We start from the raw sequence: 26,337 nt of genomic DNA on the forward strand, positions 1-26,337 counted from the left end.
TAATACATATTTTATGTTTACTATTTCATTAAAACTCACATAAACTACTAGAAAGAAAAAAGCTGAAATGTTTAATTATCTCTAAATAGTGGAGTCATGGATGGTTTAAAACAAGCTCTTTCTTTGTGTTTTCTTTTTTCTACAATTAATATAAAATATTTAAAAATAAGCCAAAAAATACACCTTTTTAAAGGATTATAAAAGCATTATTCTTAAAGGTTTTAGAAAGCATTCAATGCAATTTAAAAGTAAAATTACTCTTTTTTAAGTGTACTTTCTTTTTTCAATTTAATTAATTGTATGGCCTTTTAATACTGTTTGCAAATCAAATTAATAATTATAAATATAAACAATCTTTTATAAGTTAGATTTTTAAATTTAGATTTTAATGGTGTTTCTCTTTTATTGTATGTAAAAATATTCATTATTTTGAACTTTTTTTTAAACAAAGCTTGGAATAATTTATTATCTTGGTTAGATATAAATTTTCCCCAACGCATCTGCTCATTTGGCTTACATTTCCGCCACTGAACCAGTGACTGAAATCCTCCCCAGCTGTGATTTATGATCTGTTTATATACAATCTGCCAGACCACACTGCTATAAAGCTTGCAAGAGTCTCAGGTAAGAGGAAAGTGAGGTAATATAGCCTATCCTGGACTTTCCTATGTTACACTGTTTAAATCTTAGCAAACCACAAAACTGACCTTGGATATAAAAGAATGAGAAGTTATAAAATGAACCTGTATCTGGGGTTTTTGGAAATATTATTCATCCATGCTAGATTCAATTTTTTAATAAGTTGTTGGGAGACAAATTTAAAATATGTACATCATACCAACACACTCTTAGCTTCTTGAAAACATGAGGATCTTTAATTGAAGAATAAAAGAGCTGATGTGAAAACATAGTTATTTTAAAAGTATGACATATCATTTCTAAAAATGTATGCATACAGTTTAAGAAATTAAGAGTAGGCAAAAATGAAACCATGTTTTCTGAGCTAGCAAAATTGTTGTGATTAAATTTTCTTGCAAATTTCTTAAACAGAGAAATGACAACATAATCCAATACATGTAACTTTCATTCATCAAAGATGTACAATACGAGGTGGAAAGGCAAGATTTAATTGAGATTTTGAGGCATTTTTAATGACAGCTTTAACTCTTTAAGAGGCTATATTCAATGTTTTCACTTAGCAATTGAGTATCTGGTAATTATGGTGCACATATGTTGCTTGTTTAAATAATTTTTTTCTTTACTGGTTTGGGAGCTCAACCAACCAACCTATGCACATCTAATATTCTATGTCCTGCCAGGAAGTGGCTGCTCTGGCCATATCGTCATGTAAATGGATGAGTCAGTTCACTTGAGTACATAGGGAGATTCAACCAATTAAAATCAGATAGAAGTCTTTATTTACCAGAACATCACTGTAAACAAACAAACAAACAAACAAAAACCATATACTGCTCAGGTAATACACTACATAAATAAATCAAATGACTTTGTATATTTTACTTTACTTTTCAATAACTATTATTTAGTTACTTCAACCACTGAAACATAAATTATAAAAAAATCTACTTTCTAAAATGTTTTGCAGCATATTTCCCGTCTTCTGAGACATGATATATGAAATACAGTGAATAGAAAAAAAAATTAAATGCCATTAAGAAAAAAAAATTACCTAAAAGAGGCGATGTTACTGCAAATGTTAGTTAAAATTAACTGAGCATTTAGTACATGTCACAAACTATGATAAATGTTCTAAATAAATAATTTCTTTATTCTTGCTAGAAAGCCATTAGGCTGGATTAGTTATTTCCTCAAATAAAGAAATATGAGTAAGTAACTTGACCAAAGTAACCAACAAGTAAATGGTAGAACTAGGATGAAAATGCACAGAGTAGTCAAAGAAATAGAGCATAATAAATAGGTCAAGAAATAATCAAAACTAAAGAAATTTATAGTAAAAAGTAGAAATGGGGGGGGTGCCTGGGTGGCTCAGTTGGTTAAGCATCTTGAGTTTTGATCTCAGCTCAGGTCTTGATCTCAGGGTCATGAGTTCAAGCCCCACACTGGGCTTCATGCTGGGTGTGGAGCTTACTTAAAAAAAAAAAGAAAAGAAAAATTTTTTCAGTTCCCTCATCTTAGAGATGAGGAAACTGCTGAGACCCAGAGATAATAAATGACTCATCCAGCTTTCACATAGCTTGTTAACTGATTGATAAAGGTAGGACTTGGTCCTTTAGTCTCTGGAAAGATATCATACCTATTCAAATCCAAGGAAATCTAAGGAATGAGAAAATAAGAAATTGATAGAACATCACACAGCAGGCTGCCTCAGTGGGAAAATGATCCCAGACTATCCTCTATCAACTCTTGGTGATACAAGTTGGGGATTAAAAATGTAAAAGGTATATATTTTATATTTATTATTATTATTATATTATTTAAAAAATAATATTTGCAAAAGATCAATTATTTTATAAACATTTTTTGTACAGAAAAATTTAAATTATCTATTCATGAAGAGTCTAGTTCATCTATAAAAACCACATCACTCTCAGCTCCTGAGATTATTTGGAAACAAATTCCAGATATCATGTCATTTCTAGGTAAATAGAAAATAAAATTTTACAGCAGGAAAATATGGAGGATGATTATGTTTCAAATGTTATAAAAAAATGGGTGGTAGAGAGCTGGAAGAGAATGTTTCATGATATGCTTTTTAAGTAGGTAAGAACTGTGAACGTGGACTTCATTTTTCAAACAGGAAATCCACAGAACAATTGTAGCAGCTATCAGCCAAAATGGAAGGCACATAACCTGGTAAATCTTAAAAGAATTTGGTAAATTGGTGAGGGTGATCATCAGATAGGCAAACCTAGTAATCAGCAGTCTGTGGAGCTCAGGTTTCGTTCAATAAAGGATTCTGGTACAGAGTTTCTTCTCAAGTGCAGTCAACACTGAGTAGAGACAAACTGTTTTGTGGAATAAATACTATTAATAAAACATGTATGTACTTCCTGGGGTGGAGGAGAGTCTATTATCTGAAGAAAATACGTGGAACCAAATACTTGTTCATACTCAAAAATATACTTAAAATAGAGTTCTTGAATTGTTATATTTCATAAAATTAACCATTGAGAAAACAAAAACATTGAAAAGATTATTACTATCATTTACAGGGGGTCCTACACTTTACAGCATGAGCGTGCCTGTGTGTCCATGCACGGGCACACACGTTTCTTGTTTTATGCTCATAGTAATCTAATGGATTAGGGTGTAGGGCTGAGATGATTATCTCTTTTTATAGGAGATTATCTCAGAGAAGATAAATGATTTGCCTGAAGTCGCAGTGGTGATAAAACTGGAACCCAAGGGCATCTGGCTGGTTCAGTTGGTGGAGCATTTTGCATGTAGCTCTTGATCTTGGGGTCATGAGTTCGAGCCCCTGTTGGGCATAGAGATTACTTTAAAAAACAAACAAAAAACCTGATAAAAACCTGAAATCCAGCTCATATTGCTTTATCAAGTTTTTCTTCTGACAGCAGAGGATATATTTTAGGATATGCCTAGACACAAACCCTCATTATATACGAAAACAAGCTCAGAAGATGATGTAAAAAAATCACTTTAAAGAAAAAGAGGGGCGCCTGGGTGATTCTGTCAGTTAAGGGTCTGCCTTTAGGCTCAGGTAACGATCTCAGGGTGGAGTCCAGAATCAGGCTCCCTGCTCAGGAGACAGTCTCCTTCTCTTTCTGAGCCCCCCCCCCATGCATGCTGTCTCTGTCTCTCTTTCTCTCAAATAAATAAATAGAATCTTAAAAAAAAGAAAAAGAATACAAAGATTAATCTATTAGTCAATTATAAATTATAAAACAAATGCGTTCCTGAGAAATTATAAGCAAAACTAAAATCATACATGAATTTCTATTTCAAATTTATTTATAAAATGCAGGAAATATTTTGTGATATTTATTGATGGTTTCTTCCTACGCCCACAGAAATTTACACCTTGAAGCCTTTTCTGATATAGAATTCTAATCCTAGTCCTTCTATGATACCTTAGGGGAATGGAAGAGATGACAGAATAGGAATAATTGTCAGATCCACATCTTTTGAACTTCAAAAATAAAGTCTAGTCATCAAAATAAAAATATTTGGAAATATGATTGGCTAGGTAGATAAATTTATTCCTCTGCCCTCTTCCTCCTGTTCCACCAACATCCTGGGTAGAGCCTTCCCATACTGGGAAGGAAGAGAGGAGCTTGTATAGACAAGCTTGGAAACTGAGAGTCTCCAGGGTGAGTGCACACAGTCCTCTCCAGACCAAACACCAAGAGGCATCTTTGAGTGGCATAAGGAGGTCCTTGGGCCTCAGTTCTTGGGAGAAATTTAGGTAAGCATCAATCCTTGACAAAGTCCTGCACACCTAGGCATTCAGATGCATCTTGGGAGAAATTAGGAGAAGGCGATGCATTGCAGCCATGATAAAAAGGATGAAGCAGCAGATTCTGTAAAGGCACCTGGATCAAAAAGGAATGAGGACAGACCTCAGTAGATACTATAGGACCAAATGCTACATCTTAACCTTTCCCCAAACTCTCCATTATTACTCTGCTGGCATTGTCTAAACTTTAGACATTTAGATAAAACTCTGGATAAGATGGGAAGTCAATTTCTTGAACATGTGGATTTGTGGCATGCGAACTGTAACATTTTATATTATATCATATTTTATAAGAGCTTCACAGAATATTTTGCCACAAAATTCACTGAAGTATTTGAGCAGGAAGTATGGGTCACAGGACATGCTGTGGGATTCTAACAGCATTATGCCTCCTGAGAATCTCAGTTTGAACTAGAAATCCTCAACAAAATTGTACAGGCTCACTATTTCCGAACAATCAAAAGACAGATAATGATACTGGCAAAACAACAATTTTGTAACTTCAAAGATTCATCTTCAACTTAACAAATATTATTTTTATAATGTAAGTAATTATGATTTTTGTATATGAGGTTTACTTATAATACCTGTGTTTAAAATTTTTTAATTGGTGGCCAAAGGTAGATCAATAAAATAAGTTAGAGCCAATGACATAATGTGAGTTGTTGTCTGCAAAAAATAATCAATTGCAAGAGTTTCCTTAAGAAATTAGGTGTAGTCTAATTTTATGAATATTAAAATGGAGTTATCAACTAAGTAAGCACTTAGTTGACTGGACATGAGTATACTAATCTTCTGGTTACTAAAAATGGTAGATAAAAGTCTGGGGAAAAAATAGAAGAATGTGTCATCCTCATCCAGTATAAAGGGTTATTTGATTAATTTCTTAATCCTATCATTCACATAGTCTCCCTCTCTATTTTTTTAATGTGCCAAAAATTGTCAGCTCTTACATTTCAATAATATACAAAATATAACTTCTGACAACAAAGATCTTACAAATTAATTCAATATTTTTTGGGCTGCAACGTGAAAAAAAAAAACACCCCAGCCAAATATATATGAATGAATGTACACACACACACACACACACACACACACACAAGCACACGTGGATGACATGCACATTGACATATTAAATGTTCTGAAAAAGCTTAGAGGAAATAAATCAAAAATGTTTCCAAACTTCTTTAACCCAGTGATTACAAACTTTTTTCAGGTTTTCTGCCCAATCTTCTCCCCCATGTATTAATGTTCCCTCCTGATACTTTTGGAAAGATTGATGTAGTAAATTCTAAAGAAAGAAATTCCTTTCTCTAGTGTAGGTAAGAATATTTCTTCCAGCTCTGGTTGTGTGATATAAATTTCCCATAAGTACATCAATATCTTTTTCCAGTGTCCTTAACATTCAATAAACTTCTGATCTATAATTTGGTAATTATATTCATTTGTCAAAGGAGTAAATTTATTCACCAATATGGAGGGTCCTACGCAAATGGCCAGGACTGATAAGCTTGCTGGATATTCTTTCACAATAAATTGGTAATTGGCATTGTGATTTATAAATCATCTCCTCTCGGCTTAGAGAGTGGGAATCAATGTGAATCAATCTCCTAAAGTTTGACCACATTGAATTTCAGAACCTGCAAAGCTTATGACTGGAGCCTGGATTAGGCTCATGTCCAGATATCAGGATGGACCTGTGCTCCAGATCTCATTGCCTGTGTGATATCACTTTGCCCTTTTTACTTATGTATCTATTTCCATCATTCCCTCTTCAGACCATGAATTACTCAAGAATATTAACTCTACTGTAGGTTTTTTTATTCATCTCTAGTACTCCCTACAGTTTCTTCCTTTCTCCCACTGCCTAAATTTGCCCTTTCACTGTTTCTCACCCATGTGTCTCAGACAGCCTGTCTCCCCCGCCACAAATGACAAACCTAAAATGTCTACCAAACTGTTATTTTCCTACTTAAATAGCTTCATTAGTTCCTACAGCATACATGATACATTTTAACATTGTACTTGTCCTTCATTTTACAAAATATTGCAATCTTCACTAATCTCCCTAATCTAAATTTGATCCTTCTGGGTTTTTTTTGTTTTGTTTGTTTTCGTTTTCTCTTTCACTGGTCACTTCCATTAGTAGAATTTGAGGTCATAATTGTGTGTGTGTGTATGTGTGTGTGCATGCGTGTGTGGGTGTATATGTTTGAGTGTATTCAATATTTACAGGGTGACTCCCAAAGTATTTAATCAATATGACATGGGCACAGCCCAGTCAGAACTAATATTAGCCTGGGTATTACTCCTTCACTTTCTGGGGGAAGGGCCAGGAAAAAGTGCTCAGGGGCCAGAGGGATGCGGGACTGTTCAAGAGACTGGCAACAGCAGGGAAATATTTTAAAATTCTAACAAGTAAAATAGCTGTGCCAGTATATACCAGATGAATATTATTCCTAGATTGCCCAACTACAAAAGTAGAGTATATGCTAATGAGACCAATTAAGCATTTCTGTTTCATCCGGCATCAGATATCCTCAGCCTAGAAAATGTCTCTCTGAAGCAATGGGAGCTCAATAAGTATTTTTGAATTGATTTAAATGTGGCATACAAAGCCTTCCATAATCTGGTCTCTGCTTCTCCGGTTTCAAGCATATTAGTTTCTGAGTGGTGCTCTGCTCTTCAACCAGAGAGAAAAATATGTAATTCCTTTCAGAAACCATGTACCATATATCTATGCCTTTGCCTGTGTTGTTCTGTCTGGCTGGATATTGTTCTTTAAGAGACTAACAATTGCGCATTCTCTAAGACTCAGGCTATTTCATCAGGCAAATGTTTCTGACACTGCGACCCCCATCTCCCAAACCTGCCATCAGTCTGCCGTAGGTGTCCCTCCTGTTTTTCCTTAGCATCCTCACAAACACCTACTAGAGCAGTTTCCATAATCTTTTTTAAATAAATTGTTCCTTTATCTAATGCCTTTCTTACGATCTCCTGAAGGGCAAGAACCATTGTTTACACAACCTGTAAACTCAGCTTCCTTCCTGAAGGGCAAGAACCATTGTTTACATAACCTGTAAACTCAGCTTCTAGCTCAAGGCTGAGTGTGTACATACTCTTCATAAATAGTTGATACGATTACTGAATAATTACCACTTACAAGCAATATCATATAGGTCTCTACTCACGATGTGGTTAGAATTAATAGTAGTCTATTTCTCTGAATTTAGAAATGGTGGAGAGAAGCAAAGGGACGAGAAAAAGGGAAAGGAAGTCATTAAGTTCCCATACCTCTAAACACAGCAGACATACTAGACTGAAAATCATATTCATTCCACAGATGAATTTTGTTCAGTCCATCCCGTGTTTTAAACACTGTAGAATTTACTGTTTTCAAGAAAGTGAACTTTTTAGTTCATCACCATAATGCCGTTCCTTACTATGCCCACATCCTGATCTCATTTATATCATCTGCCATCAAATCAACGCTTTTATTTTTACTATCTTTTTAAAATATTTTGTTTATTCATTTGAGAGAGAGAGGGAAGGAGGCATGAGTGGGGGGAAGGGCAAAGGGAGAGGGAGAATCCCAAGGAGACTCTATGCTGAGTGTGGAGCCTGACGCAGGGCTCAATCTCATAACCCTGAGATCATGACCTGAGCCGAAACCAAGAGTCAGATGCTTAGAGTGAGCCACCCGGGCACCCCCAAATCAACGCTTTTAATTTGAATTTTAATGGGCAACATCTGTTGAAAGAAAATAAATATTATACTAGGTTTAAAAAATACATTATGTGAAAGTGTGCTAAGAGAGGCAATATAACAGATGAAACTCTAGTTTGGTTTTTCAGGAGATAACAGCTTTTGTGAATTTGGAAAATATTTTAGATACACATCTGTTTTGGAGTTTCACCTGTTCAGCAAAAGCAGCTAGGTTGATATATTAAGATTTTATATAAACTGTAAGAGAATCCTAGTTAAATTCCTTTAACTCAAGGCCTGGACCACACTTCTGTGGTGTGTGATGTGCACCATGCATTTGTAACTGACCACAAAATAAACACCATCAATCCTTTAACTTATTTGAAATACAACTTATTGAGTTTTCAAGTAAATGAGATGCTTAAAAATTCTAACCATTTTGATGGGTCTAAAGCAGATAAATTAAATCATAAGTCACCAAAACAGAAGAAAAAATCGTATTTTAATTGTAATCAGCACTGGATTGCAGTGTTATACAATTAGAGATCATTATACCATCCTGAAATATCAGTGGGAAAGTGTCAAAAATGATGGGTATTTCGTGTTTACAAAAGGCTCTGCCTGTGGCATGCTGTGTGTTTTTGTGAATCATTTATCTTCTAGCTTTCATCTGTCATAGTGTGAGATATTACAAATGTGATTCTGCATGACAGAATAATGAAACACTAAAAATGACTTTGTTTAATGACTTCTCCATAAGAACTTTCCCAGAAAAAGTTATGAATACATATAGAGAACAGTGTATTTTTTTTCCCCTTTTCATTATTTCACATATTCTCCCATATCGAGTTCTTAAGGGGAGACCATCAATTTCACAGTAAAATTCTGTAGGTAAAGTTTTCTCCCTGTATATGAATATTTGAGTTTATCCAAGGAATTATTTTGTACCTAAATAAAAGTATTGGAGTAGAGTAGAAAATAATTTTCTAACATTTGCAGTGACTGAAAAATGAGAAGTACCCTGAAAAGCACTTATGGAACTTTAGTGATAGATGTGACAAAGGTAAAGATGACCAAGGATATTCTGATGCATTAAAAATCAGAAAAGAAAAAGAAGGTTTAAAAAGGAGAATGTAGCATAATGCGGTTACATAACTTATTTTACTTTTTCAGGAACATAAAAGATTCAGAATTTATACTAAATTTATATTCATTTTTGGAATTAACTAAAATCACACAAATCCATGTAATTCTAAGATCAGACTTGAGTTATCAGAAAGTTTGGTAGTACTTTCCCATATTTTACTTCTCCGACTGCTAGCAGGATACTCTTTGAATTTAAACGTAAATTGCATATTTTTTGTAAGTGGGTAGGTCCTAGACCATTGAATTGAAGCGTTTCATCTTATAGGTTGTAAATAAATAAATAAATAAATAAATAAGGTCCAGAAAGCTTAAATAACTTACTCAAGGTCACACAGCCAGTTAGAGGCAGATAAGGGACCAAAATTTAGACCTGTGGACTCCCAGTTCAGTTTTTTTCCCCTCAGTTTTCCACAACTGTTCTATCTTCTCTTTAGTTTATTATTGTTACCATCACTGACTTTATGACTTTGAATTTTAATTCAAAATAGTCTTCAGCAATCTAATGCCAACTGGTATTAAACACCCTAATGGGGCAGCCACTGAACTTAACAATTTGGTAAAATACAGCAAAAAATAAAAGTGAATATGAATGGGAAAAATACTAATATGGTGAAACATCATAATTACCATTTAAACAAATTGTAAAATATCTAGACTGATGTTTCTGCACTATATTTTTAAAAGTTTTCTTCTGAATTATTAAGCATCATTTATTTCCTATAACTTAAAAAATGAGAGAAATTTGAAAAATCAACATTGACAATCATTACATAATGGATGGAAATATACATTTATCACAATGACCTAATAGATTATTTAACAGTTTTTTAAAGAATTCAGCTAATAAAATTCTAGAGCATATTATGCTCATTTTCTTGGAGGCTGAAAGGAAATAATTTTTTTAAGTGGAAAGAGAACATAAAAACAATAGGAAGTTAAAATATATATCAATATATTTAAGATACAATATTATACAATTTATAAATTGCAGCTTTATAAATTACATCTTGTATTAAAGGGGCCAAAGGCATGCTTTAATGTCTGACTGCTGACAGATTTCAAACCCCATTGCTCCCCTTCCTCTTTGGCCACACATCTGAGCAATCTGATTCGAATGCCTGAGTTCTCCTTCCTTTGGCACTAGTGGGAAGTTGAAACCACTTAAGCACTGACGACATGAACACAGGAATCCTCACACCACTACCAACCTATTTAGACAGAACTCCAAAGCGTCTTTCCCTTTCCTGTTGTCTCATGCCATTTTAGACTTGTTTGGGAGCCTGTCCTTCTCTTCCCAGAAAACCTCATAATGTGACTAATTAAAAATTTTCATGTTCCCATATTGTTTGCATAGTGTCGTCTGTCTCAAAATCCAAACGAAAAGTAGAGTAACCTCAACCACTGATGCAGTGAGGAGGTGTCCCGGTGATGAATAATGTGACTGAGCATCTTTCTTCTCTTGCTTTGGTTTAGCAACTGGCTCTTTTACCTGCTAGCAATCAATCTTGTTGCTTTGTGCTGTATTTGCTGAAGTCTACAGAATTTTTAGCACAGATTTAATCAACCTACACCAGAAATTTTGACAATTGGCATTTAGAAACAAGAGTTAAGGCCCTCCTTAAAGTTGCCACAATATCAGAGTACCACCGCTGGGTTGTGTCAAGCCTGATCCTATCTGTGTGCCTCGTGTGGAATTGTATGTCTTGATTCCAGCATAAGCTGTAACTAATGCAAAGTTGGGAGGAATAGTTTTATGTTATGACCATTGGCTGTGAATCTCAACCACGCCCACGCATTGGTCCTTCCTCTGTAGGATTCTCAGGAAAAGTACCGATATCTTGTACAATATATAGGGCTGTTGGGTGGCCAGTGTGTGGAAGAACAGTTATCATGTAGCATGCTGAAGTCTACACTCCTAGAAGCAGATGACTCACTAAGATTCCATGAAAATGCTTTTGCTATTACTGCTGCCCAGGCTTCTTTGTAACAAAGATGCTGATCCTTAGGCTTATAGAGAAAAAACAAAAAACAAAAAAACAAACACACACTTATGGCATCTATGTGGGAAAATTAAAGAGGTAATTAAAACGCTATTTAAACTCTGGATCCTTAAACCCTATAAAGAAACAACTGTTACAGGGGAAGCTCCTAGCCCTCATATTATAGATTTGACACTTTCTAGACAAAGAATCTTATAAATATGAGCAGGGTAAAGAGGTTCCCCTTCCTCCAAACAATATCTAGTTAACCATTAAGCAAACAAGTAGAGGAAACAAAAAAATGAAAAAGAGATCCACAATTTGACCCAATTAGAAATCCAAAAATTTACTACAAGACTTTATAAAGTGAAAATATAAAATGTCTCTAATTGTCTTTTGCACCTCTACAACACAGATTTTGAATTTATTTTAATATCTACTGAGGTGCAGCAACTGGCAAACCTTCATGGCCTTATTACATTACAGAGGTTCAAATTATAGTTATTCCTGGGGATTTCAGTAAATTTAGAACTAGTAAATTTAGTCACACCCAATAATATAAAGGAGCTATGAAATATAATATAGTGAACAAAGTATGCCTTATCTTAATCATCAGATATCCCATAGTGGTCATGGAAGCTCTAAAGAAAAATGTACTAAGTTAAATTATGTCTTTGGCATTTACTGAAGGCTTGACAAACTGAGACACCATGGACCTTTCCCCATAATTAAAATACTTAATATGGTCCAACCTAAGTTAAAAAAAAAAGCTTTCAAAGATTGAAACACATTATAAAAGACTTATTTAGAGAAAGGATTTTATATCTAATATTTCTCCCTTTAACAGCCCAATTTGGCCTCAGAAAAGTGAAAGGTACTTCATGGTGGATTACTGTGGTTCTGTAGTTCCACCTGATAAGGGCCCCATAATCAATATTATTGAAATTACTGGCTCAGTCCAATCATCAGCTGATAAATATTTTGTTATTATTTATTTGGCTCATAAGTTGTTTAATACCAATTTCCACAGACTCTCAGCCATAGTTTGCCTTCAGCCATGATGGAACATAACACTTTTTGACTTTAGCTTCGAAAGGACACCTCTACTTGGCCACCCATGAGGTCTTCAATAGCTCGGCCATTGCACATCTTGAAGGCAAAATTATAAGTGTGTCCAACTTTCTTGAGGAGCACAGATAATGATATCACAGTGATGACATCTTCCTTCATGGAGATTCATTTGCCACAATCATTTAAGACACACAAATATGAGGAGCTCACAAAAGGGGGGTTCATTTCCCCACACATAATAGAAGGCCCTGTCACCTCAGTTAAATCCCTACAAATTACTTTGTCAGCCAAAAGCCACTCCATTCCTGACACCATTAAAAGAAACTTTTTTTAAAGAATTTATTTTTATGTAATCTCTACACTCAGTGTGGGGCTTGAACCCACAACTGCGAGATCAAGAGTCGCATGCTCCACCAACTGAGCCAGCCAGTGTCCCAAGAAAGAAATACTGACACTCATGGCAACATAGTGTTGAAACCTGTTAAACAATATTTTAGGAATTTCTGAATTTTAAGCCAAAATATTCCTAATTTATAATTTTACTTAAGCCCATTAATGCTGTGACTAGTGAACTGGCCTACCTTGAATGGGGCCATCTAGAAAAATGTCTCTAGACTCTTCCCAAATTATAATACAACAGGTGCTATCCCTCAGAGACTCCATTACTCTAGAGAGTTTAGCAACTTCTTCTCATTGCTCTTGGAGTCTCTGAACCAGCCACGATAGCCATAAGTTGCCCCTGAACCTCCGGTACAAGAAGATTCCCCTCTAAGCTCCATGTCATACACCATTACAGTGGCAATGCTGCCTAGTGGGATCTCTTGGAAACAGAGGCTCTCAAAGGCTCTGAATCCATAGCTCTCTACATTCAGCTGCCCATTGTGCCTTGGGTGATGGAAGCGTAGCCTGCAAGTTTGGTATGGCCACTAAGCCCTCCTTGCTAAAAAGGGAAATGATACCTACATATTAGGGCTAAACGTAGGCCCTATGGCCTACCCCTCCTGCATGAAGGTTGGCTTTTCTGGTCCTTATTTCTTTACCAGGTGCCATGCTTTTGAACCCCTTAACTACCTGAGCAGCTTTTTGGGATCAACTGAGTAAACAGCAAAGGGAATCTGTACACCTTACAGACAATACAACCAACATCATCAACATGATTAAACACCCTGGAAAACTGCTGCCTTTAATACTTTAAGCAACACATTCCTGATAAAAGACTTGATGATCAGTAGAGCTGCCCAAACTTTGGACAGTCGTCCTTATACCAGGTGCCCTGGTCAAAAAATGGCCCCAGCTGAAAGTGTTTTAGACCCTTGTATCACTCCCGATTTTCTGAACATGTGGTCCACAGCTGCCCCTTATGGGTAAAAATTTCGGGGAATCTTGTCTCACACATATTCCAAATACAAATCAATGCAACACATATCTCTACATATACTAAAGCCACAATACTAAGGCTTCATTAAGACACTCCATACCCTTTTCAGAGTTCTGTTGTTATTGATAGTGATTAACATAATCATTTCACTTCTCACAATACAAAATGCTGAGCTCTGCAACAAGACATTCAATGGAAATTTCGTGTCCCTTACCAATCTCTGGATGCAAGCCTTATGACCTGACACTGTGGCTTAGACAAGTTAAAATATGATACACTTCACTTATCAGTCAAACACCAAGAGTGGACTGTGATAAAGTCTGATCCATTTTTGATGTTTAATTACTGGCAAGCTTCAAACCATACCCCTTCCCTATCTGGGGCAAGCTAATAAGAAATCCAGGGTACACTCTCCTTTAGAACGAATGGGAATTTCAAACTGCATAAGCTCTGAACAGCTATTAGGAGCTTTCACTTCAGCACCACAATAAAGCCCAAAGCCAGTCAGCTTTGTTTCCATAAGCAATTTGGATCTGACTGAATCCAGGTTTGAATTGTGCCCTGCTCTTCCCAGAAAGTCTCATTATATGAGTAATATATCTTTTCATACCTTCTTAGTGCATGTGTGGTGTCATAAGTTTTGACATCCAAGTTTTGACCTGGTCTAGGTGGTGACCAAACATGACTTCATCTAATTATATAAATAGTACCCAAAGAAATAAATAATATAAACATAGATATATATAATAATGACACTTTCCTTACTCTAAAATATTGGGTTCAAAAATAAGGACTTCCTGTCTTATAGGCACAAAATTAACATACACATTTTTTCATATTGAATTAAAAGAACCATTCATTTTTAAAAAGTAAGAGACCACCCTTTTCTTTTCAGTTATCTATCTAACAAATAATGATAAACAGTAAATATACATTCTGAATAAACACACATTTTGTGAACACTTGTCTTTGTTAGATAAGTAAATTCAATATTTACCAAACACTAATCATTGATTTTGATGCACTGTTAAAAAATGAAGTGTCATACATTTTAAATATAAGATATAAAAAGCCTTTACTGACTGGAAGAGTTCATTCATTACTGAAAACTTCACACCAGGAAAAACAGAATGCCAATGAAATGATTTACTGACCTAATGAGCATACAAAAATAATCTCAAAACAATTTGTCACTACAATTTGGGGAAAATTGGTGACAATAAATTACTGAATTAAGTTAAAGTTAGGTAACAACAACATAAATTATGTAAGGGATGCTGAATAAAATAGATCATTGAAAAACCACCTAGATATAAGATCAAAAGACCAAATGGTCAGATATATGTTTGAGTTTTAAAGGAGAATGTACACAGAGTAAAGGAATGGCTCCTAGTTTTAACACACAAGATGACAATGGTTAGTTAACTTTCCATCTGCAGGTCAAAATTACAGTAGTACGTATTAAGAAGTACAGATACCCACAAGAATAAAAAAACACTTATGTGTGTACATATATACGGTGTGCGTGTGCATGTGTGCACATCTTAGTCTCAATCCACCATTTTTGCTTTTTTCCTTCTAAATTCTAAGAAGATCTAAATTTTTAAATGCTACTTTTTATAGGCCAGCAGTTAATACAGAAATGTGAAAGATATGGTATTGTAAAAATAAATTGCGTTAATAATCATTATGTAATTACCTAAGTCCATAAGATGGAAAAGAAATACTAAATTTAATGAATATAATAAGAATTAATGAAATATTCTTTATCTAATCATTATCAGTGTTTATACTATAAAGTTACAGTAAAGTTTGAGAAAGAAACAAACCAAAAAGCCCCACAGCTATAACCCCATATTGTAGGCAACATCAAGGGAAAAATGTTTCTAAATTGACCTTGAGGAAAATACTACAATGAAAAATAGGAAAAATAATGATTGTGAATAAGGACAAATATGAAATATGTGAAAGTGGGAGAGAAATTCAAAGTGACGTCAACTACTTAAAACAAAACAAACCAAAAACCTCCCTCTAGCAATACACAAAAGGTTTTAGTAACTGTGCCCCTTGTAAGGAGCAGACCAGTCTGACAACTTGTGTGATTTAGGAATTCACTGATTTGAAACCTTTGCAAGCAAGATACTGCACCAATAGCAGAAGATAAAGAGAGGGCAGACTAACTGGGAAAATGAAGAAGAAAAACCTGAAGAAGTTTTCATGCATACTTCTAAGATTCTACATTTGAAAGCTAGTCTTGGGGAAGAGTAAACTTTGTACGTTAATAAATAAGCATTCAAGGTGGTCCTTTTAGGAGGTGAAACTGTCTGGGAGGCCAAACACAAAATTAAGTTACCACAGGCAATTCTGGATATCCTCAAGGTGATTTGCATGTTGGAATTCTCCAAGAAATCTAAATGTCACTTTGCAGTCTACGCAGCTAATATTTGCTACATGCTTTATAGACTAATTTTTGTTAGGATTTTCTACATAAAAATAGTTCATCCTCCGTAGCGGGTTGAATAGTGTCAGCCCCCACTCCCCGTATTTGTATCTACCCAGGAGCTCAGAATGTCATTGTATTTGGAAGCAGGGTCTTTGCAGATGTAATTAATTAAATATTAATATGAAATCATACTGGATTAGGGTGTGTCCTAAATCCAACAACTGGTGCCCTTATAAGAAAAGAGGACAGAGATACACACAGAAACAGAGGAGACACAAACAGGGCAAAGGTCTTGTGAAGACAGAGGCAAAAATCAGAGCGATGCAGCTACACAACACAGAAGGTCAAGGGTCGCTGAGAAAGCTTCTCCCCTGGTGCCTGCAGAGGGAGTGTGGCACTATGATAACTTGATTTCAGAGATCTAACCTCCAGAACTGAGAGAATAAATTTCTGTTGTTTAGTCACCGAGTTAGCGATTTTGTTATGGCAGCCCTCAGACACTAATACATTCTCTTTTACATACAATCCCTGGAATGTAAAGAATAGGTGACTGAAGGGAAGTGATGGGGGAGGAAGGAAGATAATCATTTCAAAAAGTAATATTCCATGTGAAACTAATTTAGATATTATGTTACTAGTTATGGGTCATTTCTTCTGAATTATAAAGAGGTCCTTCAGTATTTTTTTTAAATCCCATTCCTTAACTTGTTTCACGCATCTTGATTTACCAATTAGTCCACCTAAAATATTTAATTTTGCTCTATCGTGTCTTTCTCTTGGGCTTTAAAATAAGAACTCCATTATTTTCTATCCTAAGAGAAAACAAACATAGACATTAGCCTCTGACTTATATCCCACCTTACTGCCGACCTAACTCCTTCTGTTCTTTTCTCAGCCAGAATTGTTGAAATAGAAGTCCACAACATATATTCTCCAACTTTTGTAATTCTCCCCTCTCTATAACTTGATTTTGGCTGCTACACTCTAGGTATAAATACATATTAACAAAGATATTTTTCCTCTAACAATGTCAACAGTTCTCCCACATTCTAAAGCATCTTATCTATTATCAAATTCAAAATTAAAAATATGCCTTGCATGTTTTGGCACTAAAAAATATGCATTGCACGAAGACTTAAACAATCAAGCCATATAAGGGAAACAACTGGCAGTTAAAAATCAAAAAATGAAGGAAAAGCAAAACATTTTATTATTTATTATTAATAGAAAGGTAGGGTATTTTTTAATCCCCAAATCCAAGTGAAATAGCTTAATTGTTAACATCAACAAATGTTACTCAATGATCCAGAATTATTCTAGTTCTGTATGTATAGAACAACCATAATCCTGCAAAATGAATATCACCAAAGTGACCCTAATTTCTGAAGTTCAAATGAAATTCAATGATGCTCATGAAAGCATTATGAATTGACAATTTTCTTATCTATAAAAACCGTAAGATAGGAATTGACTGACAGAATAATATTCATTCAATCAACCAGTAAAGTAGGGTTATACTATGTTCACATTTAACTGATATGAATTCAATTCTATACTGGGCAAAAATAAATAAATGAAAGTAATTTGGTAGCACATGACCTATAAAAATCAAGCTACCTCATCTGGTATTATCTAAAGAAACTTTTACCTGTTCTGACATTAGAAGAAAAATGTCCTGTTAGAATTATTCAGAGACTATACGGCTTATGCAAAATTATGTAGATGATCGTTATGGGTGAGTTACGGGACTTCATGTGTGCTGTTGATTATATGTGATTTTCTCCTTACGTAACAACTGTAGTACTTTAACCTTTGTAAAAAACGCAATTTCAATGAATGAATGAATGGAGTGTATTTGACAGATATTATGCTAAATGATTAAAAAGTAAAATTCTAGGAGTGTCAGCATACAAAAGATAGAGAAGAAGAATGATTTTAATTTGAGATAAGTGATAAGAAGAGAAAAAAGTGAGAAATATGTTAGGAAGTGACACCAAAAAGTCATAAAACAGTGGCAACAGAAGGAAACTATGAGAATGAATGGAAGAAGAATCAAAATAGAAATCTGTGCTACTCTTAAGACCCTAAATAATCCAGTAATTCAGGTAATTTTATTACATAATTTTTGGTAAGTGGCGGTGGGGTGTCTACAAATGTGAACATGAACATGTGTGTGCATGTGTATCTCTGTGTGTATGTGACTTAATTATGTGTTATTTTGCCAATCGCTTATATGTATTATACCATTTAGTTATAAACTAACCCTATGAGGTAGACATTTATCACCTCTATTTCAGAGATGAGAAAAGTAAAATTCAGGCCAATGATGTGACTTATCTAATGAGAAAGAGTAATGAATTGTGCTCTGAATCCAGAAATCTGACTTCAAAGTTGGCATGTCTAAACTCGTAATGAGCATGAACCATGTGAGATATATTTTATATATGGAATCTCACTCACTCTTCCCAACAACTCTGCTCTGCAGACATAATGATCTCCATTTTACAAATAAAGAAACTGAGTCTCAAAGAGCATATGTAACTTGTCCAAAGGCAGCTATTAGATGTGACAGGCTGAAATCAGAATCCAAGCTTGTCTGACTTCATATGTAGTTTGAAATACAGAATGATGCAATATTTATAAAAATAAATTCAATTTCCTTACTAAGAAATCAAAGTACATTTGATTTCACCCACAAATAATTTCAGACATGTGTAAAAATTAATATTAAAAACCACTGATTATTAGTTGCATTATTTTTTACATTAAGAGGTTTACATTTAATTTACATTAAGTTCGCTACAATAGATGCCATGCTTTAGAAATCCATTAATTTACTTTTATTTTAATCAGTACTTTTTCCTTCCCTTTTTGAACACACATAGGCTACTATAAAATATCTCTATGTGACCAGCATGGCTATGTGTCAGGAAAGGAAATGCCTGATTTTCCTTTCGAATTTGTTTGTCCACATGACACCCCAAGATAGATTTAATAGAACAAATTGATGGCTTATAAAGAGGACTGAGATAACCATGCAACCTTCTGGACCATCATTGCTAGGGTTCTGTCACAACCATGTAACATTGTTGGCATCTGGGGACTATAAACCCCTCTAGCAAGGAAAGGACTATTTTGGGGCAGCAAAGGCAAAAAATAAATAAATAAATAAACAATTAAATGGACAATGTTTTTCTTTCTAAACTGTCATTCTCAAAGAGCTCAACTCTAATTTAACCGATCAATATGCTAGGAAGAAGAAATAGTTTGTAAGGAAATAGACACCTTGCTAATGCTGGCATCACTGTTCCATACCAAGGTTAAACACAAGGTTTAGTACTTCACTTCTGATGACAATGTTCTCTCAAATAAGTTGAATATCTTGGACTTGTTTCAGAAGAGAAAGGAGGAGGATATACAGGTAATATCAGGTTATAAGAAATTGGACTGGAAGCATCAGCTTATTTTATATATCAGCAGAAACATTAAGTCAAGATGTGATCCAAAAATCCTGACATGATAAAATCCATGTCCTTCTGCTAAAACACTTTGTCATTCAGGCCCAGACATTCATTACGGCTGTAGCAAATCCTTTCCCACGTAACACAATGCTGTAAATCTAAATTGCAGAAGTCTGAACTTTCAGCCTCTCTCCCATACTTTACCGCTCACTAAATTTCCTTTGCCTACCCATCCATAAACAGAGCTTAACCTGGGTGAGATCCAGCTGGATCTTAGATCGAAAACCTTTAGAAGCCAGGTAAGTGACTTCTAAGACTTGTGATCTGGGAGATGTGAAGGCAGCAAAGGACACATTGTCTTGTCAGTGCCAATGCAGAACAGATTGTCAGGTTGACAAGATGAGCTGAAATGTCCTTTGCTGTCTTTTCATATTCGTTGCTGTCCCAGATACTAGGTACTTAAAACCAAAATCTTTTCTTCCTGGAAATATGTTTTAAAAAGTATAAAACAATATGATTGCTTTGTACATACTTCTGTCATTATTGTAATAGTTCTATATCTGACTTTATGCATATTTTGCAGAGCACACTTTGCTTTATGCTCTGGTAATTTTCCATTTTATGTAATTCCAACATGAAGGCACTTGCAAGGTTACTGGATGTACTTATTTTTAAAAATTAAAAACAATCCTGTTTTCATTTTTATATTGTTGTTCACCTGTGTACTTGACTGTAAATTCAGATTGAGTAAAATGACCTCAAAATTTTATTATTACAAAGCTATTATCTAAAAAGAATTACAGAATAAAGCACTTTATGGATAGTGAATATTTTCATTAAAAAACTAACATTTTTGAATAGCATGTAGTGGAAAATAAAGCATGTTTGGCATGAAACACTATATGATGAGATGAATATTACTTACCAAACTCCTTGGGAACTGCTATAGAATAAACACAATTATGTCCAACACTGTAATTTTTTGGATAGTTTGGTGACAGAACTGTGCCTTCTGAACCTGTTGAACGACTTCCACAGGGTGCTAGGAAATAAAAAATGACAAAAAATATTTTTAGAACAACTTAAAAAATCATACTATGAATGTTTTCTTGATATAAAATTATAGCTATTGAATTTTAAGGTATAGGATTTATTTCCATCTTTTAAAAAAAGATTTAATTAATTAATTTGTGAAAGAGAGCACACGCGTGCACAAACAGGGGGAGGGGTGGGGGAGAAGCTGACTCCCCACTGAGCAGGGAGCCCAACATGGGGCTCTATCCCAGAACCGATCCCAGGCCCCTGAGATCATGACCTGCGCCAAAGGAAGACGCTTAACTGACTGAGCCACCCAGGCGCCCCTATTTCCATCTTTTAACAAGAGCCATCATTGTCAAATATTTTAAAAACACATTGTGGTCATATAAAACTAAGTATTCAGATTCACTCTTCTCAGAAATAAAGTAATAGTATCATAATGGTGTTATCTCTAGAGGTAATAATGGTGGCCTTGCTTTCCTTTATGATAAAAGTATAAAGATAATCATCTTTTCTTATAATGGTGAGAAATTACATATGCGGGTGGGAAATTGTTTTACTCACTGCCAGGCTTTGACACTGTACCCATAATCAACCTTGATTATGCTGCCACCAAATTAGGTATGTTTATACATGGGACAGGGATGGCTGTACAAATACATTCACCCACTCATCTAAGTAAAATACTCTCACCAACCTTTATCCATTTATATGACTTACATTTGAATCAGAAGAGTTGTGGATGGTGCACAGAGGCAGATTTTTTTTTTGCTACCTCAGCCCCAAATGTGCTATATTCCTATAAAAGGTGAGGGTGAAACCAATGTTTCTAGCAAATTTGTAGATGATAGTTCTGCTGTTCACAAGACAGGGGAAATACATTAGGTTTTATAGTTCTGGGCTATGAGACAGACCTGGGCTACTGATGGAGATTTAGGTACTGAAAACGTGAAGATGATAGTTGATATTCTCCAAGTGAATGAGATCACCCAGGAAACTATGTAGAATGAAAAAAATGGCCAGCGAGAAGGTCTGGGGAATGCCAAGGTTTACAATGGCAGATAGAAGGTGGCAACAGAGAAAACAGTGTCTTAGAAGCCAAAGGAGAAGAAGAAATTAAAAGAAAGTGTTTAACAGGGTTAAGCGTTGCAAAGTGGTAATCAATGAAAAAGGAGTCTGAGTGGATTTGGGGACCTGGGGTGTCACAGAGCAGGGGCTTCTCTATGCCAGTGATTTTCTTGAGGAAGGATTCTGCCTAACTGCTGGCCTGCTGGCTCTGCCCCTTAGTCCCTGAGGTAGAATGAACTTCCCAGATTGGTGAGCCCAGGACAGGAATTTGTTCTTTACTGCAGAAGGGGGCCATTTTGCTTAAAGAGCATGCTGGCTGGTCTGCTCCAGTGTAAGTATCACAGGGTGAGACTGTTGAGAGAGTGGCCACGGTTGTTGAGGGACACCTGTAGCTGCGTAGGAAGCCTACTGTTTCGGGTCCTCTGCTTTTGCCCATATTAAAGCTAACAGTCTGCTTTCCTTCAGCCTATCCCGGAATTGCCTTTGAACTTGTGCAGAGAGGACTCCCAAGCAAAACGGGAATTTTTGGTATCATTAATACAGCAGTTTCAACTAGAGCAGATTTCTGCAAATAACAGCCTGCAAACGAAATCCAGCCCGAAACGAGAGAGGCCTTTTACATTCTTAGGGTTACAAAACAAAACTAAGTTGGAGTATGTGACAGAGACATATGTGGCCAACAAATCCCACAATACCATCTGGCCCTTTATAGAAAAAAGTTTGCTAGCCCTTGAAGTAGAGAGATGGTAGCTAGATTGTAGTTGGATAAAGAATAAGTGGTACATAAAGAAATATAGAAGTAATCAGAACCTTAATCATAAACTAAAGGAGAATGTAGGGAGTAGTTAGGGAAAGGTGCAAAGCTGGGTGAATTTTTGTTACTGTTGTTTTGTTTAACAGGGAGAAGGATTCATTACAAAGGGAAAATCAGGAGCAGACCTAGAGTTTAGGAAAAGATAAGTTTAAGAACAAAAGTCCAGCGATTAGCTTTTAAAAACTTTAGTGATACTCCTCTGTGACCCGAGAAAAGGGTTGAAAGAGACTAGAAATGCAAAGATTTAAGTTATATGTTGGGAATTTACTGGAGTTAATGATGGATTTTCCTTTTAAAGAGAGCCGAATGCAATCAGTGGTGTGTTAGGTGACTCTAGAAGAGTTCTGACAGTTTGAAAAAGTAAACACTTCGATGGATTCCTGGCCAAAGTTTAAAATATAGCAATGTATTTAAAACACATACATGCAACCAAAACAGTATCTTGTACTGCGTTTGTGGCTAATGAATGTTCTTCCTTTTAATGTTCTATAAAATGGTAATAAATAGTTAGAATTAAACATACTAAAATTAGAACTCCACAGAACAACAAATTGACAGTGATGATGATAACTAAAGATGCATTGCTCTCATTACTCATTATTGTTTGACATTAGAGTAGTCTGGTACATTCTGAGTTCAGCACTGATAACTTTATTCAGCTGATAATACTACTGATGAGAGAATCATTCAAGAATGAGTAGTATGTTTTATGTTAACTTTCCTTCTGATTTTAAGGTGCTCCAAAATTATAATACTTTGAGTGTATGTGACAGTTCTTATTTTTATATTTGGAAAGTATGAATAGAAATGAGAGCTTCTACCTCAAGTTCAGCTTTGTGACTTAGTCATAAACATTCTGCCATTTCACATTAATATGCATCTGATAGCCTCAATTTGCTTTTTATATTTTATTTTGCATAATGGACATTTAGGACAGCTTTTTAAAAATATTATTTATAAATACAAAAAATGTGAAGGTTTTTTTTTTTAAACCACTGATGAATATATACAAAGTTGCAGTATAATCACATGTCCTTAGGGTAATTAGTACTATGTTAGATCTGTTATTTGGACCAGTAGCGATAATTTTACCTTTCTTCTGATCAGTGCTTATAGCACGTCCTAGTTTATAATCAATTATGTTAAATACTATAGTGACTGACAGTATTTTATGCAGTCTGCAAATAATACAAATAAGGGAAAATTAACTATGTTTTGAGATACAGATTTATTTTAATCAGTTCTATGTTTTTAAAAATCTAAATGCAATAATGACTAAGCCAGAGCAACTTTACTAATTCTCCTAATATTGGTTCCTAGAAGCTTTTCATATTCTCTCTTCCTGTTTTAATTTCATCTTATTGGCTATTACAGAAAGGGCAGCCTTTATTTTTCTGGCTCTGTTAACAATCAGAAGTTAGAAGCCTATCAAGACTTTGAATGCTATGCTTATTTTTCCCATTTGACTTATAACTGTGGGCCATTTGTCACACTGGCTGTGTTTCTCTAAATAGCCCATGTCCCTTGGAATGCATTAAATGTTAAGAACTCATCTGTACCTGTTACTGATTATAACTTATTTAATACATATGACTACCTCTTAAATCTATATTTAATAACATTGTTGTAGAACATATGAATTAGGAGAAGAAATGGTTCTATGACTAAGTAAGTTTGGGAAATACGTGAGTAAAAGAAAAAAGAGTTCTTTATGTGGCCTCACTGATACTTCAGTAAGATCCAGGGAATGTCATGTTCTTACTTATAAAATTATTTGATCATGGAGACCGTTTCAGTGTAACATCTCATAGAACCAATGTTCCCTGGAACACACTTTGCAAAATGCCGGACTGATGATTCCAGAATGTGCTATCACTTTGGCAATAATTCTCACATATTATTGCCTGTAATTGATTATAATTTTGTAGTACTAAAGAACCGTTTTATGTATGCACATAGAGCCTTAGTATTTTAAAGATATAAAATGTCAAACTTAGCCTATTATAAAGTACTATTATTCTTGACACGCTCTCCCTGACTCGTGGGATCCAATACATCGATTTGTTGCTTGTTCCCTTACAGAGCTGATCAGTCTCGCTCTCCTCTCTGCCACTGTAACTGCCACAATCCAGACTCTCAACAGTTTCCACATGGGCTCTTATGATAGACAACTAGCTCCGTTCAATCCCCAAGTTCTCACAACTGCTAACGATTTTTCTAACAGACAAGGCTTACCATATTTCTCTTCTCTTCCTAGAACAGTTCTGATAAACATTATGTTCTCCATAAATGTTTGTGGGATGACTGAATGAACTATGCTTGCAAGACCAGGCAGGCTACTATAAAATGTTGTTCCACAGTCAGCAAGTAACACAAACATTTCATTTTGCTGAAATTACTTAAATCCAAGACAGAACTGAGACGTACCCTCTCTTAATAAATCCATATAAGCCTATTCTATTCCTTTCTGTGATTGAAATCTTCTGGTTACTAGGAATCACTGTTGTTTTGCATTTAGAGGCAATATTATGTGAAAGATATGTATCTTTAAACATTGGAAATATGTTCAATGACAGAACTCCTACAGTATGAGAGCCACATGGATATTGAGTTCCACCGAGAGAATAGCAAACTCATGTCTACCATTTGACAGTAGCAAATCCATGCTAACGTTTTATCAATCTGGAGCACACCACCACTGAGTGAGGGACATCACTTGTACAGTTTAATTTTATATGATTTTTCTTGTTCTCATTTTTCTGTTTGTTTGTTTGTTTTAATTCTCTTTGGCTGAATTTATATGGTGTGATTTGTATAAGTAAAATGTGCCCATACTGTAACTATACTCTGTATGCATGTTTTACTCTTGGAATATGAAAGAGGGATACAGTAGATAGATGTGGTATTTCCAGGGAAATCAGAAGATGAGTCTGCAACTGGGTTTCAAGACTTCTAGTCATTTAGTGAAAAGGACTTCCCTCCTATGATTTGATCATGTGTGTGGGATGGAGGAGGAAGACTGAAGAAGGAGGAGAACAAGAAGTAACTTCCTAGTAAGTGAAATAGAAGAATCCCAAACCATTTTTATGGAAGAGGTACTATTTGAATGTCCACGTTAGAGACTTAATAATACATGCAACACAGCCTCAAGCTACTTGCAATTTCAAATCTGTCTTTTCACTTGTGTAATGTATTATTTATTATTAAATATACTCTATAATGAAAATTATTATATAATGTATAAATTTTTCTCACAAAGCAAGTAGGTACTTTTGAAAGTGATGAATCCTTGTAGGTCACAAAAGAGCAATATGGTATATTAAATCAATAATTTACTAGATGTGGCCTGTGACTCCTTCAGTTTTAAAGAACTGCTGTACCTTACAAAAGTGCAGGCCCACTTCTAGTAAATTACTTATGCCCTGATATAGCCTGATTGAATGTCACAAATCAAAAATCCTGGTATAGAAAGTGTTTGAAAGCTGTATCTCCCTCTTTTTTTTTTTTTTTTTTTTTTTTTTTTTTTTTTTTAGAGAAGTCCTTTCACAACTCTTAAAGACTGGAATTGAATTTATAATGCAGACAGCTAATATTCCAGTATTGACTTCAAGATTAAAATTACTATTGCTTCTTCTCTCCTTTAAGACTTTGTTCTTAGTAAGAAAAAAAAATTTTTTTATTCAGCCATTCATTTCTTTATTTTTCAGCCATTCATTTCATGCTTCTCTTCATGTCTCCTATATAAGCATTTCATTTTGTTTATCTGTCTTAG

At 34.9% G+C, this 26,337-nt stretch overlaps 1 protein-coding gene across 3 annotated transcripts in view; it reads right to left on the bottom strand.

Moving 5' to 3' along the window:
- The window catches only part of CSMD3 (CUB and Sushi multiple domains 3), a 1,145,609-nt gene that overhangs the window by 201,939 nt on the left and 917,333 nt on the right, over nt 1-26,337 (bottom strand). For all 3 annotated transcript variants that reach the window (XM_040625739.1, XM_040625738.1, XM_008689272.2), the window contains one exon: nt 20,571-20,687. In XM_040625739.1, coding sequence (XP_040481673.1) covers nt 20,571-20,687 — 117 coding nt within the window. The remainder of the gene's footprint in view (nt 1-20,570; nt 20,688-26,337) is intronic.

The sequence above is a fragment of the Ursus maritimus genome, unplaced genomic scaffold (genome assembly GCF_017311325.1).
Source record: "Ursus maritimus isolate PB19 unplaced genomic scaffold, ASM1731132v1 scaffold_9, whole genome shotgun sequence".
Taxonomy (NCBI): Eukaryota; Metazoa; Chordata; class Mammalia; order Carnivora; family Ursidae; genus Ursus; species Ursus maritimus.